Source organism: Belonocnema kinseyi, chromosome 3 (assembly GCF_010883055.1).
Source record: "Belonocnema kinseyi isolate 2016_QV_RU_SX_M_011 chromosome 3, B_treatae_v1, whole genome shotgun sequence".
Lineage (NCBI taxonomy): Eukaryota > Metazoa > Arthropoda > Insecta > Hymenoptera > Cynipidae > Belonocnema > Belonocnema kinseyi.
In genome coordinates this window covers 73,881,733-73,900,685 of record NC_046659.1, presented here as the reverse complement: position 1 = coordinate 73,900,685, position 18,953 = coordinate 73,881,733, and the positions used below count along the sequence as shown (strand labels likewise).

General features: G+C 30.7%; 1 protein-coding gene across 1 annotated transcript; it reads right to left on the bottom strand.

Annotated features, from left to right (window-relative positions):
* Window positions 1–13,467: 13,467 nt before the first annotated feature.
* On the bottom strand, window positions 13,468–18,516 carry LOC117169874 (odorant receptor 22c-like). Its single transcript, XM_033356382.1, has 10 exons — window positions 18,373–18,516; window positions 17,791–17,910; window positions 15,019–15,136; window positions 14,643–14,904; window positions 14,447–14,569; window positions 14,284–14,374; window positions 14,069–14,205; window positions 13,822–13,954; window positions 13,671–13,756; window positions 13,468–13,584 (listed from the first exon to the last, which is right to left on the bottom strand). Exons 1-9 carry the CDS (start codon window positions 18,514–18,516, stop codon window positions 13,706–13,708), a joined length of 1,179 nt encoding a protein of 392 aa, XP_033212273.1. The 3' UTR covers window positions 13,468–13,584; window positions 13,671–13,705.
* Between the last annotated feature and the right edge of the window lie 437 nt (window positions 18,517–18,953).

Genomic DNA, 18,953 nt, shown 5'->3' with positions numbered 1-18,953 from the left:
ATAAGTATATTTTAATAATTCTGAAATTCGACACAATTTACAATAGACATATAATTCTGGGTATTCTAGTATTACGCCGTTTATATTCTGTTCCTTGAAACTCGAGCTTTTCATTTGAATTGAATGCCCCACCTAAACATGTATTGCCTTATGGAAACCCAATTATTGTGCGTATAGAGAGTATCATGATGTGCCAGATATTTCAGCTTTACATGAATGATATGCACCTGATAACATATAGATAGGCTTTCACGTGAAAACGTTGCCGTCTTCGTCCTTTCTGTCAATGTTGTTTCCGAAGCCTGTCAATTTCAGCAAAGAATTATTGATAAGCGTCGAAGTACGTAAGGTATATTGTATTCGCGCCTGCTGCACAGTTTATCAAGCATATCTAACTGAAGTACCATCCCTAGTCTAGCATGATAAATATTCAGCATCTTCCCAAACACAAATTGAAGATCAATTTATTGCAATTCGGATTTTAACTTAATGATAAAAATGGATTAAAATTTTTTATTTATTTAACAAACTTGGTGGAAAATTTTTTTACAAGAAAGTACAGCATTTCCATAACAGTAATTTTAAAAATAGGAACTTTTTTGTTAAAAAATGTACAAAATTAAACAACAAAAAATACCATTAAATGAAAATATATAATTTCGTATTGTATTTTCTTATTGAAAAGTAAAAAAATTATTTTAAATAATAATCGATAAGTGTAGGCAGTATGAACTTCGCTCTGTTCGCAGCAAACAGTTGGTTCTTTGTGATGCTTTTGCTTTCACCAAATGTTACGCCCGATCGATCCGTTCAATTTTATAATACTGCACGTGATCCCCGTAGGGTTTTTTGTTTGTAATTTGTAATTGCACTTTCAATAAAGGTAATTTCGGACAGTGGGTTCAGGATGCGATCAATCACTCTTCTGTAAGCAGTCACTAAAACGTATTTTTTTAAAAGGGGGAGCTGAAAATGTGGTTCAAGGTGTGACCGTCAACTTTTCTGTGGCTAGGCTCTAAAACGTATTTTCAAAGAGGAAGCAGGGAAAGGGGTTCAAAACTGACCAATCACTCTTTTGTGACCAATTGCTGACACGTATTTTTTTTTAAGATGGAGTTGGAAAGGGGGATCGAATTGTGACCAATCTCTCTTCTATGACCAGTTGCTGTAACGCATTTTTTGGGGGGAAGCTGCGAAAAGGGATCGTAATGTGATTAATAAATTTTCTGTGACCACTCACTAAAACGTATTTTTTAAAGGAACTGGAAAACGGGGTTCGATATGTGACCAACCACTCTTATGTTACCAGTTGCTGACACTCATTTTTTCAAAGAAGGGAGCTTGAAAAGAGGTGACCAGTCGCCAATACGCATTTTTTAAAGGGTGAGTTGGACAGGGAGTTCGAGATGAGACCACTCACTCTTCTGTGACCAATCGCTCGAACATTTTTTTAAAGAGGAGTTTGAAAAAGGTGTTTCAGATGTGACCAATTACTCTTCTGTGTCCAGTATCTAGAACGTATTTTTAAAAAGGGAGCTGGAAAAGGGGTTAAAACCTATCAATCACTCTTCTGTTACTAGTTGCTGACACGTATTTTTTTAAGATGGATTTGGGAAAGGGAATCGAAATGTGATCAATCAATATTCTGTGACCACTCATTAAAACGTATTTTTTAAAGGAGCTAGAAGAGGGGTTCGATATGTGACCAATCACTCTTATGTGAACAGTTGCTAACACTCATTTTTTAAAGGGGGGAGCTGGAAAAGGGCTTCGAAAGGTGACCAATCACTCTTCTGTGTGCAGTCGCTAAAACATTTTTTTAAAGAGAGGTATGAAAAAGAGTTTCTAGATGTGATCAATCACTTTTCTGTGACAAGTCGCCAATACGTATTTTTTAAAGGGTGAGCCGGTCAAGGGGTTCGAGATGAGACCACTCACACTTCTGTGACCAATCGCTCAAACATTTTTTTAAAGAGGGGTTTGGAAAAGAGGTTCTAGATTTGACCAATCATTCTTCTGTGGCCAGTCGCCAATACGTATTTTTTAAAGAGTGAGCTGTGCAGGGGGTTTGAGATGAGACCACTCACTCTTCTGTGACCAGTCACTAAAACTTATTTGCCTAAAGAGAGGTTTGTAAAAGGGGATCAAAATGTGACCATTCACTCTTCTGTGACCAGTCGCTAGAAAGATTTTGTTTAAAGAGGAAGCTCGAAAAGAGGTTTGAGATGTGACCAATCACGCTTTTGTAGAAGTCAACAAAAGATTTTAAGCAATCAAGAGCATTCAAACGAGCAGTCAAGAGAACAGTGAGTGCAGTCAGTGTATCCAGCGTGCGACCCCTTGCTTCGTCGCGTCGCACAACCCCTTTACATTGTATGTGCGCTGTGAGTAGGAAGTGTGCGTGTTATTGTTGACCAGTAAAAACTGAAAAAATATAAAAAATTATTGCAATTGAAACATTCGAACTCTTGAATCTAAAAATGTTTTCATTTTAGGTTACCAAAACTGAAATTCAAATTAAAACACTCAAAGAGGAACTATTTTCAATTTTTAACTTTTAAAATTAAGATTTTAACTTTTTTTAATTGAAACGCTCAATAATTTACGCATATGAAACAGATTTTAAGTTAAAATTAAGTTGTGAAATTACAAAATTTAATTTTTTAGACGTTGTACAGTTCAAAGATTCTACATTTTTTAGTCCTAGCTATTGTATTCAATTCTGAAACAATAAAAATTGAACGATTAATATTTTTTAACTAAAAATTTTTTATATTAAAATATAAATTCATTTAATTGTAAGTAGAAAATAATTAACAATTGTTCAATTGATATTCAATTATCAAAACCTGTATTTCTTTTAAAATATTTTAAAATATTCTTTTGAAAATATTTTCATTTTATTTCATTTTTTATTCCTTTTTGGAATAAGTTCAAAGCCTTTTAAAATACTTAAAAACATTCTAAATTTTTGGTTTAAAATCTTCAAAAAATGTAAATATAAAATTTAAATCCTTTCAGGTTTTTAATTATTTTTCATTGATCTCTAAACCTTTGTATTTCTCTTTAACTTACTCAAATGTTTGTTAATTAATAAATAGTTAATTTTTATTTTTTCATCAACATTTTTTCTTTTTTTGTTAATAATTCCAAATATTCTCTTAAAATTAATTTTTCGAAAATGAAACCTCATTTGCAATTTTCACAGGAATTTCGCGCAATTATTTTTCTAATTTTAGAACATTTTAAAACCTTTGAATAGCATCAAAAAATTCTATTGTAAGCTTCATAAATTTATATTTTTTTTAAATTCTTGAAGATCTTTTTAAGTTTTGAATGAAGTTGGAATATTTTCAAAACTTCTAAATATCTTTTAAACTTACGCGAATTTTCGAAAATAAATCATTCTTGAATTGTTATTTATACATAAAAATTGAACAATTTCACTCACACATTAAACAACTTCAAAATAGAACAATTTTAATAGGGTTGTTTTGCAATTTCAGATAAACTGATTTTTTAATACATAATTTTAATCCGAATCAAAGGTGCTTTTTAATTTTTTTCCAGCTGAGTCATTCAACAGAAAAGAAATATGAAAAATTACAAGCGGGCAAACCCTTATTTAAATTGATGTCACGTGGATGTCACGTGACTCAGAGTTTCTCATAATTATTTATCAATATGACGATGTGCCTTGGATGAAAACTAACGAAACTCATGATGAAGCGGTTAAGCCAAAATCTGCTGTCAAATCTGACTATTTTGATTTGATACTTTATTTGTTAAGATTTAAGTGATAAAAAATTATCCTGTTGTAATATTTGGATTAAGAGTCAGTAGTACGTTGAAGGAAAACAGCAAGTACAATTATTAACACATTTAAAAATTGTACATATTTACGAATTGTTTAGTGATATTATAGCTTATAAAAATTATACTAAATTATATTTATTTTCTGTATAACACAAAGCACAAGAACAAAACAAAACATCGGTACCGAAAAAGATATTTGAGAATCACTGACACATGAGCTGTGATTGGTGGAAAATCCGACCCCTTTGACATCAAAGTGTGATAGAAAATTCATATTTCAACATCAAATTAAAAATAGTAAACAATATGTAAACAATATTTTATGGACGTTTTTAAAATTAGATATATAAATATATAAATATAAATTATATAAATTATATATTAGATATATATACTACAAGTCAAAATTATTACAAACTTCTCAGTATTAAGAAGCAAAATTACTTTCTCCGATCGATCCAATTAGTTAACTTAATATGAAAATTAGTTCAGTTTTTTCGGTCCTACGATGAACTTTGGAATAAAAAGACAAAAAATAATCTGATTAAATACTTGAATTGAAATATAAAAATTCTTTTACATTTTGCGACGTTTCGACCTCAATCTGTCGGTCATCCTAAAACAAATTATGCCTTATATACAATTTTAGAACATCAACAATTGTGGTTCGATGAAAAAAGAGTGAGATGGCTTGATATCATTTCCGAATACATCATTTTTTAATTGCGAAAAAACCTCAAAAGACAAAATAGGCTTTTTGTGTCATTCAAAATGAAATATTATAAATTCTTTACAAAAATGGAAAGTTTTGATACTGATTCATATTTTAAATGAAACTATTTCACTATATAATAAAATCTCTTTTAAATTCTGCAACATTTAAAAATTCCGAAAACGCATTGAACATTGAATATTTTTAAAGTAGCTTCCCAATTTTCCAATCCTCTTGCCAAATTAATCTGTGAAAAAATAGCCCTAAAAATACATGCGAAAACTAGTCATTAAAAATTTAAATATTTTAATTTTCATATAAGATAATATTTTTTAAGTGAATAAACTATACGATTAAAAATGGGAATCATTGTAATCGTGTTATATATTTTTACATTATTAATTAGTGATGAAATATTTCCCCCTCGCTGTACAGCAAGATATTTTTTACTAAGTTTCAAGCAATTTTAATGAATACAATTTCTTTAGTTAGACATCAACAAGTTTCCATCGTAAATCAAAGTTTCTATGAAAGTACCGCATTTTAGGAATACACCACTGCTTTTCGTTTTGTATAGAAAAAGCTGAATGTCAGTTTTAAACCCTGTTAATTACTGATTCAGTTTCTAATTATTTATTATAAATATTTAGATTGAAAACGGAATAACTTACTACCTTACTACATTCATTATTATATGTTTCCACATTTTGTTAACTACTCTAACCGGCCATTTGTAACTATCCTCTTTAATTAAAAACTGTCAACTATTCCGACACAATCAACCCTTATGATAATTACGCCTACATGCTGGGTTAAAAAAATTGTTATTCAAAAGAGCTCTCAAACACAGGAATCAAACATATTTTTATTTGAAAAAAGAACATTACTTTTTAACGCCTGTTAGGAAAGTCGGAAATTCTCGCGCTCTGAAATGTAATGATCTTGGCTGCTGAAACGCGCGCAACAAGTTTACGTAGGTGTAGCAACAATCGATGGAATCAATTTGCATAATGTGTATACGCGAAAGTGTGTGTTACCACGGCTCTTCAATATACAATCAAGGCCTCTCCTTCCTCCTCATTTCTTTCATTGGCAATGTTAGAAAACAGTTTCGACTCTTAAAATTCACTGACCCTATGCCAGAGTGTCTGTGAGGACACTTTTACTACCTACTATCTTGAGAACATCTGCGCGATAAAAGCGATTAAATGAATCACAATTTTTTATACATTTCGCTTTTTCTCCTCACTTCCAAATACAAAAATTTTATATCTCTTGTCGTTTTTATTGGCACTAGAATTTCTTCTTCCTTTTATGGAAATGGAGCGATTACATTTTTATAGTATTGAAACATTATTACTAAAAGGTTTTAAAGTGATATTAACGTTGGCACTTTAAGCTTTTATCTTTATTTTTAATGTATTATAAATTAAAGTGTCTCGAGTATCATACATAATATTTGTGGTGTGTTTATTATTTAATATTATAATTTAATTTGTACAATTATCAATTCCTTTCGATTTTGTATGTAATGTGAATTAAGTTTAAGCTATTTCTTATGTCAAGCTTTAAATTGATTAAAACAAAAACTAATTATTTTACAGCAGCCAATACAGTAAAGTATGACATTAATGTTTAAAGGAGATGAAAAAAGATTACAAATTAAATTACTAGAATACGAGAAGAACATAATAAAATAATTCGATTTTCTTACCGATGCAAACTTCTGCATTGATAATACATATTATTTTCGGTTGGTGAAAGTGCAAGGCTTTGAACATCTCGTCATAATTATCAACAACCATTTTGCGATTTAGAAGACAGTTGATTCAAATCACCAGTGCACCAGTGTAGCAACCCTGTGGACTTAAACTCAAAAATCATTAGTAAATACAATGGCGTTCGACAAGGATGACTGAAGATACATTGTTATTTCTGTACACCATTTGGAAAAAACGCTGCTGGGGTGACCGAAATTATTTTTCCAGCTTTAAGAGAAGGTGCAGTGACTCGTGAAACGTATAAATAGTAGTTCCACAGATTTCAGAATTATGATTTTTGAATTGGAAAGCAAATAGAAAATTGAGGTTAGTTGAACAGGGCCGCCACCAAGTGGATTATATTTTAAAGTTGAGGGTTCGCCCTTTAAAACTATCTTAGGATGAAAAAAATTGAAGTTTGTCCAAGAGTTACAAAACATATAAAATTAGAGGCACCGAATTAATTTCTAGAATTATCAATTTAGGGGGGAAATATATGGAATGAAAATAATAGGAACAGCAAATAGAACAGATTTACGAGTAATTAGGGAAAAGTTGAAAAAAAGTGAAAAGAAAGGGGAAAAAGTGTTAACAGGGCTGAAGGGAAGTACTGGATAGTTAGAGAAGGAAGTAAAGAAGATGAGAGAACAGAAAGCGTAAAGTAGGAAAAATTTGAGGCACTAGAAAAACTTATAAAAGAAGGGGAAGAAAGGAGGATGGTAAAAAATGGAATAAGATGAAACAGAAAAGGGTAAAGGCAAGGGTAAGAGACAAGGAGTTAAGAACCAAGGTAGAGTTGATAGAAAGAAAAACCGAAGCGGCACAAGAAGTAAATTTTGAAGGAATAACAAAGAAAATGAAAGGGGTTGAAGAGGAGATTACATCTTGTGGCAAAACTACGGCAAACCTCTCAGGATTAGTTGTCACATCTGCAGCATCTCTCATCAGCGGAAAGTCTCCCCAACGGCATCTCTCCCTCAAGATAATTGTTTAAGTACTTACAAAGATGAAAAAACTGTGGCAATTCTCCTGAGCGGAGAAAAAATTTTTCAAGTACTTCCAAAGGTAGTAAAAGTGCGGCAAGTCTCCCCAGCGGTATTTCTAGCTCAAGAAAATTTTCTAACTATTTGTAAAGATGGATAAATGGCAGAAAGTCTCCCCAGCAGCATCTCTTCGCTACCAAAATTTTGTAAGTAGTTTCAAAGATAAAAAACTGCGGCAAGTCTCCCTGATAGCATCTCTCCTCTATGGAAATTTTTTAAGTAGTTTCAAAGATGGCGAAACTGCGGCAAGTCTCTACTGCGACATCACTCCCCCAAAACATTTTTTAAGTACTTTTAAAGATAGCAAAACTGCAACAAGACTCCCCAGCGGCATGTGTCTCACATTGGGGCGACTTGCAGCAGTTTTGCCATCTTTAGAACTACTTACAAAATGTTCTTGAGCGAGAGATTGCAATAAGGAGACTTGCCGCAATTTTGCCATTTTTGAAAGGTAAAGGTGGGTAATAAAAGCGCGGAATATTTCTGTATATCAATAGAATTAGGAAAGGGATGTCCGCTGAGTGCACTTCTTTTTAAGATTTTCATTGCGGATACGGAAAAAGCATTAAAAAAAAGGTTAGAAGAAGAATTGGTAATTGAAAAGAACCTGACTTTAAATGTGGCAAGCTTAAAGGTTTTGCTTTTTTGGCGAAAAGGTAGTAGGAAGAAAGGGTGAATGGTGTGGAAGTGGAGAGGATAAAATATTTATAGAGTCAAGGAGTGCAAAAACCTAGGATTTTGATTTAAAAAAATGAGAATGTAAGGAATCACGGCATAGAAAGAGTTAAAAAAGCAGACATAACAATGAAGAAATTATGGGACATAGGGGGAAATGTATTCAAAGATGACTAGAAGAGAAGGAGAATTTTTGAGACGCTAGTACTGATTGTTCTAGTGTATAAATTGAAGAAATGGGGTTGCAAAGAGTATAAAGAGATGGAAAAGTTCTATGAAAGATAGACAAAATAGAGGCTAGGGTTGTACAGATAGGCGCCATGGTAATAAAGACGGCAGATAAGGAAAAAATAAAAATAATTAACAGAGCTTGTAAATAAGAAGGAATGCTGGAGAGAAGAACTGTAGTAAAGGTCTGTTTGAATAGGTATTAAATGTCAAAGGTAAAAGAAATGCATGGAAGAGAAATCAAGATAGAAAGAGAGTTGATAGAAAGAGGTAAAGAAATTTTTAAGAAAGGAATAGAAAATAATAAAAGAGAAGCTAAATATAATGAGAAATATAATGAGTGCATAATATTGGAGAGAACATAAACATAATTAGAAAGAAAGAGGAGAAGGTGGGAAATGTATCGTAAAAAGTGATCGCGAGGGTGTGATCTGGCAATGTGGAACAATGGAACAAATTCTAGAGCAGAGAGGAGCAAAAAAACGTATGTTATGTGAGAGAGGTAGATGAACTTTAAAACTAGAAAAAACTACGAAAGAAAGGAGAAAGAAACGAAAAGAAAAGAAAGAAAAGAAAGAAAAGAAACGTAAGACTTGTTAGCGAAGGATAAAAGAAGAGTTGACAAGCCTAGTCAAAGAAAGAACAAGAGGCAATGAATAGAAGATAAACGAGCGAGAAAAGAGAGTGGAATGGTAGTAAAAAGAAGTTAAGATGGTTCGTACGGTCAATAGTAAATCGTTTTATATATATATATATATATGAAATGGAGAAAACGTGAAAATAAAAATAAATTGAGTACTTTAAGCTGTTGTGATTAAGTGTAATATGTTTCATCATTTTTTCCAACAAACAGTGTCATTTCTCGATAAAATGGAACAACAAAAATCCACATCACCATAAATTTTAACAGGTTCTATCAAATAACAAACCCTTTCGAATCAATTGTAATCTTTTAGCTAATGACTTTTTTGATTTAGTATATTTCTTCTTTGATTCAAATCAACTACTATCTCTTGCACAATTAAGCTTGTACGAGAAGTACAAATAAAACTTTTAATCAAATGTTTCTTTAAATTTGTTGACAAGACCATTGCGCCATAGATTATAATAACTATTAATAATACAATTGCGGAAATTAAGTGATTGCCGATGAGAGTGCAAAGTTGCTTAAATCTAAAGTGCACGTACGCCAATATCATTCTCACATAGTCTGCTGGATGGAAGCACTTTGCACATCATTTAGAGGCATGTATTTCCTGACAATCAATGTTGGTGTTGAAAATAAGGTTTTCAATAAACCTATAGAGGTGCAATCTTAATCACGACAGCCAATATCGAACTTAGTGACCCCTTCGTATTTTCTGTCCCATATAAATGAATTATTCCTCACTCACACACACTTCTCATAAAATAATTGCAGTGGATTATGATGTTTCCATCAAACCGTGTAGAATTTCCGAAAATCAGTAAAATATTCAAAAGTAATTATCATTGATATTAAGCATTGCTCTTGAATCTCCTTTTACGATTTTCTCATTAGATAAAATTAATTTTACCTTCTTGAATTTGATTTTTTAGATTAGTGTTTCAAGTACTTTTAGCTTACACAATTACCTGACCGTAACGTGACCACACGTTGTGCGTTCCGTTCACTAGGCTAACTAGGGAATTTGTTCATTCTTTTTCATATTTATTCATAATTTTATATAAAACTCAACACTCTTTTATATTTTCACTCATTTATATTCATGTATTTTTATTTATTCATGTGTTTAAAAAATAAGACTAAAAAGCTGTAAAACGGCAATACGACATGCAATATTGTACTTCAGACTAACGCACACCTTTTTAAAGGAGCAAAAGGTTTAAAGAAGAGGCGGAAAAGGCTGGGAGAATAAAAGCGGTTTGACAAGTAGTAAATAGAGATAAAAAATTCAAAGGAAAAAAGTAAAACAGGATATGAAGGTGGTAGAAAGAAAAAAATGTTGTATGGATTTGCTAGGAGGTGTAGAAAGGAAGGTTAGAAAAGAAGGACAAGATAGTGTGGAAGCAGATGAAGAAGAGGACATATCAATGGAAGAAATACTCAAGATGTTAGGAATAATGAGAGATGAAAAGATGGTTAAAGATTATAGAAGAGTGAAACTAATCCCACCATTGTATAAAATGTATATAAGTCTTTTACCGGAGAAGTTGAGGAAAAAGATAGCCGCCGAATCAGACAGGTATTTGGAAATAAATAAGGGTGATGGAAAACGTTATTGTTCTGAATTCTGGCATAAATAAAAAGAATTAAAAGATTGAAACAAGAAATGTAGCAATGCTTATAGTCTAAAATTAATATATTATATGAAATAGGGTTCATGTGAAAAATAAGTTTTACTCCTCTAAATATATTAAAACTATCTTCTACTTATTCTGCTATCTTTACCCTGTAACGAAAAGTAGAGTAAAGGTAGCAGAATATTTAGAAGATGGTTTCTATTTGTTTAGAGGAGTGAAGCACGGTTTTTCTCTGCACCTTATTTTATTTAGAACATTAATCTCAGGATTAAAAAAAGAAATAAGGAAAAAGGATGGTGAGGAGTTAGGATGAAAAATGAAAAGATGGCAAGCGATGTAGTGTTGATGGCAGAGAATAAAGAAGGGATGGAATTACAGGATTGAAGAAATGCTTAGATGGAAAAAATTGACTTTGATTTTAAAAAAGATAAGAACAATGAAGGTTCGAAAAGAAAGGAGAAGACAAAAAGAATAAACTGCGAGATGGAAGGGAGTAAAGTTAGAAGAAGTAAAGGAGCTTTCATATTTGGGTTATACTTAGCAAACAAATGGAGATCATAAAGCTCATATAAAAAGGATAAAAAAGCGATATGGATAATAACATAGATGTGGGATATAGGAAATAAAATTTTCACAAACGATCGGAGAAGGAGAATGTTATTGATGCGCTGATATGCCCGGTAATAGAATAAGTAGTAGAGATATGGTGATAGAAGTCAAGGGAAGAGATTGAAAGAAAGACTGTTTAAAGGAGGTAGAAGAAAGGAGAGCAAGGACGATAGAGTTCACGAAATGGGAAAAAGAAAGAAAGGAGTTCCTATGTGTTACAGATATACGAGAGGTGATTGAAGTAAATTTTGCAGAATTGAAAAAAAGAGACAGGGAAAAACCGTTAATAAAATAATGAGTAATGATTGTAGAATCGAAATATAATAAATAGTGTAAGGTAATAAAAAAATAAGTGCCAAAGTATTTATAAAAGGAATGGGGAAAGAGAAGATGGATCAGAATAGCAAGATTCAGATTATGAAATCAGGTAAGAGAAGGGTTTTATTGGAAAAAGAAAGAAATGTAAGAGGCATGTGTGTGAAGGATGTAAGAGAGTAATTGAAGATAGTAAAAGCTGTTAAGAGAATGTGATAAAGATTTTAGGGGAAGATGACTTCGGTGAGAAGAGGATGAAAGAACTTGGGGTGGCTAGAGGTGCAAATAATAACAAATAAAAGAGTAAATGTGAAAAAAAGAGAGAAGTTAAGGTAGAGAAAAGTTGAAAGAGAAAGGAAAGGGAAGCAACTTGCTCTCTTACTTTCAATTGCATCACATCAACTTACGAATATGGAATATTTCTTATTGTTAATAACAAGAATTAGTAGCAAATTATAAAATTAGTCACTTTCACATAGAAAAAAAATCTCCTGTATAAAAAAAAATACAGACAAAATATTAGTAATACTCTATAAAGAGAATGTGTTGCTGCTACTTAATTGTTATTAACAAATCATTAGAATTATATTTATTTTCACATTTAATCAATATTTAAACATTTCTTTCCTCATAATACCAATTAGGACTGTTATAAAATGATTGATACTAACAGCAAAATTTGAAACATTAAATCCTTCTTATTGTTAATAATATACGCAAATCATGAATTTTGTTCGTGAAAAAAAGTAAAAATAGAATATTTATTTGAAAACTTCTTAGTAACAATAGCAATTGAAAATAAAAGAAAGATTTAATTTTAATAAAAGAAATTATTTCGCAGGTGTGTAAAATATGATACCTCAAAGTAAATAATATTTTTCTACGTGAAAGTGACTACTTTTGGAATTAATTCATAATTTATAATTTACGAATGTTATTAAAAATAAGAAGAATTTATTATTCAAAATATACATTGACCATTAGTCATTTTAAAATATATGCTGAATTTGTTTGATGAAAAATCAAGATATGAATATGTGACTATTGTAAAAATTAATATTGATTTATTAATTTGTTAATAACAATATTAATTACGAGTTCAGGACACGTTTACCAAACTAAATATTGATATTCATTTGGTTGCAACATTTTTCAGTAGAAAAAGGGAGTTTTTCTCTGTGAAAATCACTAATTTTGTAATTTTATCATAATATTTATTATCAACAATGAGAAATAGGTAACACTTTGATATGTGTGATTATTAATCAATTTAAATAATATTTGGAAATGGTTTAATGAAAAAAAACAATATACGCCTACCGAAAAGATGAAAACATTTACTTTCTGTTCATTGAAATGCTTATGTCAATAGTTATTGTTAATATTAGGTGATTATTTCTTACTTGTGCTGTCACTATGCGGCTATATAGAAAAAAAGATGGTTTATTATTGTACTTGATACTCAAATTGTGGTAGTCTTTTACGTCCCAGATTTATTATCAATAATATGCAAACTACCTTAAACGCTTAAGGAATGTTGAGAAATAAACTGAAAGTTTACTCAATTCCTGAATAATCCGGGAATTTAGAGAATGGGTAACATCTCAATGAAAGGTTTTCCTAACCTTTGATTCAGATTATTTTGTCAAAAGTTTATTTTTAACTTTAGTTATATCCATTTTGTTGATCAATATAAAAACTGAAAAACAATTTAATTGCTTTCAATATTCGTGTTGTTCAAAATGAACCACTTATGGTTCAATTTTGTTTCAGTACAGTTTAACAACATTCCTTGGTGCAAAATGTAATTTTTTTTATGTACGGTTTTATCTTTAACCCTGATTTTTCTAAATTCCTAAGACATATTTAGCTATTAGTGCACTAGTTAATTTTAATGAATTTTTATATTGATCGTCATGGGAAAGGATTTGCAGGGTTTGCTTGAATTATATCCTATATACTATTAATATAAAATCTTTTTTGTCAATACTTTATGCTCTATTATTATTGCAAAAAACAAGTGATATTTTCTCACATGTAATCACTTTATATGATTAAAATCAATAATTAAGTTCTTCTTTGAGTCTATTCATTAAAATGAATTTCCAAATACTGAATGAGCTTTCCTCTTTCGATTTTTCATCTAAAAAGGAAAAAATATATGATTTTAATCATTGCTGTTTATTTTTGTACAGCGAATATTTTAATAATGAAGTACAAACAACTTACCATAATGTAATATATTGCAAAGCGCGAATAATTCATTATCGTATTGATGACAATACCGTAAAATACGACATTGATTTTTGAACAACCTGTGACAAGGTTTTAAATTACGGAAAGATTCAATAAATCGATTCTTTTGAATAAATTTTCTTACCGCCGCAAAATTCTGTATTGAATATGTGTACAATGTACCGGCTGTAAATGTGCAAGGGATTGCACTTCTTCTCATTATCATCAGTAAAAGCTTTTGCGATCCAGTAGACAATTTATACCAATAACCATCGTAGCTGAAATTTTATTAACATATTGTTATGAATTTCATTTATATTAAAAACGTGTAAAAAGTCCTATAATTTTCTTTCTGTTATTTTTTAGCTTCCATGTTTGCATTTAAATATTACATGCTGTCGGATATGCCAACGCTGAGATCAATTAATTGTTGACAAGGCATACTAAGGTAGCAGAGATGAAACATCTGACAAATAGTAAAAGTCCCAAACCTCATGGCTTCAAACAGTTGATCTAACTTCATCACTGTCTGATATTATAATTTTAAATTATTTATTATATTTCACATGATTATTATATGTATTGTGATATAAATCATATTATTTACCTGAACCCCTGTGACACTCATAATTAACATATTGAAACCCAAGGTCAGAAAGAAACAAGTTGAAAAGAAATCACAGATATCATTCACGAATCTTAAACAGGTTCAAAAAATTGAGTTAAGAATTTAATTCATGGATTGTCATTTTTTGAAAAATAATACAAACTTCATAATACTTCTGTGATTCCGGACCCAAAATTTAATCTCCACATCAATATCGTCTTGAAGTTTATCATTATTGTTTATAGAATCATTGCCAGCATTGTTCAAAAGAGTCTTTAATTTAAATCTGTGTAAGTTTTATTAGTATATAATTTTTATTAAGTAGTTTAATTTTGAATTGATGTACAAGAACTATTTACCCTAAAATTTTATAAATTCCACAGGCGTGCTGAATAACTACTATGAAAAACGTGTCCACGCTCACAATAATAAGTGCACAAACAACAGTGGAAATGTAACCATGTATTAAGATGTAATAAAAATTATTTTCGACATTTATATAATAATCTGTGGGGAACAACGTTTTCCTGGGTCGCGATTCATTCAATGGTAGGATTAAGTTCGTCAACTGAGGAACAACTGGCAAGCCAAGGTAAAGAAGCGTTGTGAAGAATACGTAGGCTAATCAAATTTGGTAAAATATGAGAAGAAATTAGTAATCACTGGTAATGATTTAAGGAGAATGCAAATTCAATTGATTATTTTTACTTTTTATTTTGTATAACATTTATTTACTTGCATATACAACACTAAATTTGTGTCCTTGAGCGGCCGTCTTATGTAGTATTTCTAATTCAGACCCTGATGACCAAGTAATCCAATCTTTATTTATTTTGGATACTATCAGCTCCATCTGATATAAATACCAATTAATTATTAATTATAATTATTATAATTAACAATTATAATATTATAAATAATAATTACAAATTATTACATTTTATTATATGCGGTAGCTTTATAATTAGAAAAATGATTGTGATTGATCTGAAAGTTTGTGAAATAGTTCATAAGGGCACGTCTGTCTTTCCCATTTGAGTTTTTATTATTTTTAAATTATGCAATTTCAGTACATCTTTTTTAGGTATGACTCTTAAGCCCTTTTCTTAGTTACATATCGAACTAAAAGCTATTAAAATTGCACTGTAAATACAAAATAAAAACTCAAGAAGACCAGAAAAAACGTGCCGTTATATATTTTGAACCAGATTCCGAAATTTCTACATAATATTTAAATTTTTCAAATAATAAAACCGCTGAACATTATACACCTCGGGGAAAAAGTCTCACTTCTTTTAAGTGCGCACGATATTTTTTAATTACAAATTAATGATTTCAAACACAATTGGAGCACAGGTATGGTTACGGTTCACATTTAGCTTTTAATAGAAAGATTTTAAAACATTTACAATTTAGAAAAAATTTTATTGATAATAACGGTGAAAAAAGAAAGGAAAAATTTGGAATCTTGCTCTAAATTTAAATAATGTATTTTTTTAAAATTTTTTGCAATTCATAAATTTTCCATGATTTTTTTAATTTACCCTGATTATCAAAAATTTCCTAAAATTTTATTGAAAGAAAAATAAAGTTTCCAAAATACTTCAATGTAAACATAAATAAAAAAAGGCGTCCAATACGTCTAAAATTATGCATTTTTTACCAAAAACATTGTATGCGGCAAGGGGGAGGAGGCTTTTTACTTAGTGCAAAATATAGTATTTTATATTGTAGATAATTTCTCGAGTATTATTAAATAAATAAAATCAATTATGTCTACCGGCTCCCTTTTTTACACTGAGATGTGTTTCACGCATATAATGCAAAAAAACAGTAAAAGACCTGAGGAAACTGCTCATTATAGGGTCACCATACGAATGCATACATATTTAGACGTTTGACTCAAGATATGGAAAGATGTAGCTCATGTGTCTATTGTGATGAAAAATTGTAGCACACTGATGAAAATACTCATGAGGACCTTGGTATCGAAATACATATAAACTTATGTCTTTTCATCTAAAATTTCTCTGTTGCTACGTCCAGAGTAAAAACCACTAGGACTATATCGACTTCGTCTTTTGTATAGAGATGTGGTTCATGTGTCTAATGACGAAAAATATTATACGAGCCCTGAGGAAAATATTCATGAGGATCTTGCTTTGCAAATTTATGAAAATTTAGGTCTCTCGACGCAAAATGATTATATTACTACTCCCAGTGAAAGAATGGTTAGATCTATTGGCATCTTTCTTTGCATAAAGATGAGTTTCATGTGTCTATTGTGAGGAAAAACAGTAAAGCCCCGAGAAATATACTAATGAGGGCCTTCGTATGCAAAGACATGAAAATGTATGTATTTTGAAGTAAAATTACTCTCTTACAATGTCCAGCACAAAAATTACTAGGTCTATCGACTTCTTCATTTGCATAAAGTTGTGTTTCATGTGTCTATTGCGAGGCAAAATAGTAATACCCTGATGAAAATACTCACCAAGGCCTTGGTAAGCAAAGGCATAAAAATGTATAGCTTTTAACCTAAATTAACCCTGTTACCACACCCAGAGCAAAAATTAATTACGAGATCTATCGACCTATTCGTTTGCATGAAGAATGGTCTCATGTACCTATTTAGATGAAAAATAGTAAAGTCACGAGGAAAATACTCATAAAGACGTCAGTATGCAAATACATAAAAATTTATGTCTTTTAACCTAAAATGATCCTGTTACCACCACCAGAGCAAAAATTTCTAGGTCTATCGCCCTATTCGTTTGCATGAAGATGTGTTTATGTATCTATTACGAAGAAAAATAATAATACAATGATGAAAATAATCACAAAGGCCTTCGTATGCAAAGACATACAAATTTATCTCTTTTTATTTAAAATATCACTATTACCACGCCTAGAGCGAAAATTGCTAGGTCTATCAACTTCTTCGTTTGCATGAAGATGTGTTTCACATTTCTCTTGAAAAAATAGTAAAACCCTGATGAAAATACGCATGAAGACATCGGCATGTAAAGGCATAAAAATGCACGGCTTTTAATTTAAATTCACCCTGTTGCCATGCACAGAGCGAAAATCATTAGGTCCGCCGGCATCTTTTTCACGAAGAATGGCCTTATGTGCCTTTTTCGAGGAAAATAGTAAAACTACGAGGAAAATGCTCATGACATACCGCCAGAGCAAAAAATACAAGGTCTATCGACCTTCTCGTTCGCATGAATATGTGTTTCATGTGTCTACTGCGTGAAAAAATAGTAAAAACCCTATGAAAATACTGATGATGACCTTAGTGTGCAAATACATAAAAATTTATTTGAATTCTAACTAGCATCCACGATTGAAAATTTTCAAAAACAACAGAAGAATCTTAATTGCACCTTATTTCTACAATACCTTTGAACAAGGACTCTTACCTCTCGATTTCCAACTGATTTTTTATATATTTTTGTATTAATAATTAAAATATTCGTATTATATATTCATTTCCAATCTTACTTTGTCCATATTGTAGATGCAATTAGTTATCAGAGAAGTGCTCGCAAAATTTATGATAATGGGCGGAATACACTCTATTGTGATATCCATGTCTCCCCAGTATTTTGCCAACCCTGCTAACTAACATGGTTAATTTTTGATTATTTACTTAACGAAAACTTCACTGTATTTTGCAAGTACTTGAAATATCGGCAGATGCCTTTAAATCAAAATTAATACCACAATAGGTGATTAGTTATTTGAATAGATTTGTAGTTAAATCACAAATTTCGAATACATAGTAGAAAAAATGCAATAGAATAAAAGAAACAACATGATAATAAAATGTAGATTTTTTATGTCTTCTTTAAATACTTTTTAACCAAAATTTCTCAAATGTATTTCAAAGACAACATGAGCCTTCTGGAACCGATATTTGAGGTATTCCCAAAAAACATTTTGCACCCTTTTAAGAAATAGGTGAATCTACCTATAAAAACAGTTTTCAACCAATTTTAAGTTTAAAGACATTTAAAAAATAGTTCTAATGTATCATATTATAAATATAATTCATTTTTATTTTTTAGTAAAATAAAATATTACCTCTGGCACAAGTAAACTTATAAGAGCAATATAAAGAAAACTTGTAATCAAGAATTTTTGTATTTTTTTTTGATACGGCCATTGTCCAATAGTTAGCAAAAGATATTTGTTGATCCTGTAGTAAGGAATATATTCAATGTCCATTTCAAAAGTCAGTACCCAACTAAGTGTTAATCTATACTTACTCTTCTTCAGAAATTAAATATTCCATTCTCACATAGACTTCCCCATAAGATAATTGTCCGCAATTATATTTCCGAGAACCTAGGTATCTGTTTCCGAAAAGCGATGAAATATGTAGGAATAATTAGCATTAATATTCGTCGCTCAAAGGGAATCGCAAACTGAATTTTCTGCTTCGAGAAAATCAATTCTCCTCGCTGGAAGATGTAACGCCGTCAGTCTTAGTTAAACCCTTATGCTGACACATAGGATAATATGTCGCTCTAGAGGCTAGAGACAGATAAGTAAAAGGAAGACAAGAAAAAGGCATTTGTGTAAATTGGAAAGCACACTTATTCCGCTGTTATAAATGCGTTTGGTATGTTACAAATTATATAAAAATATTTGGGGTTTATAAA

What these genes read in the sequence shown, in the direction of transcription:
- LOC117169874 (XM_033356382.1), bottom strand. Translation starts at nt 18,516, where the DNA reads ATGGACATTGAATATATTCCTTACTACAGGATCAACAAATATCTTTTG. An exon ending in TAAGTTTACTTGTGCCAGAG is followed by an intron (nt 17,911 to 18,372) that starts GTAATATTTTAT and finishes TAACCATGTTAG; the next exon opens with TTAGCAGGGTTGGCAAAATA. An exon ending in AATCACAGAAGTATTATGAA is followed by an intron (nt 14,375 to 14,446) that starts GTTTGTATTATT and finishes AACCTGTTTAAG; the next exon opens with ATTCGTGAATGATATCTGTG.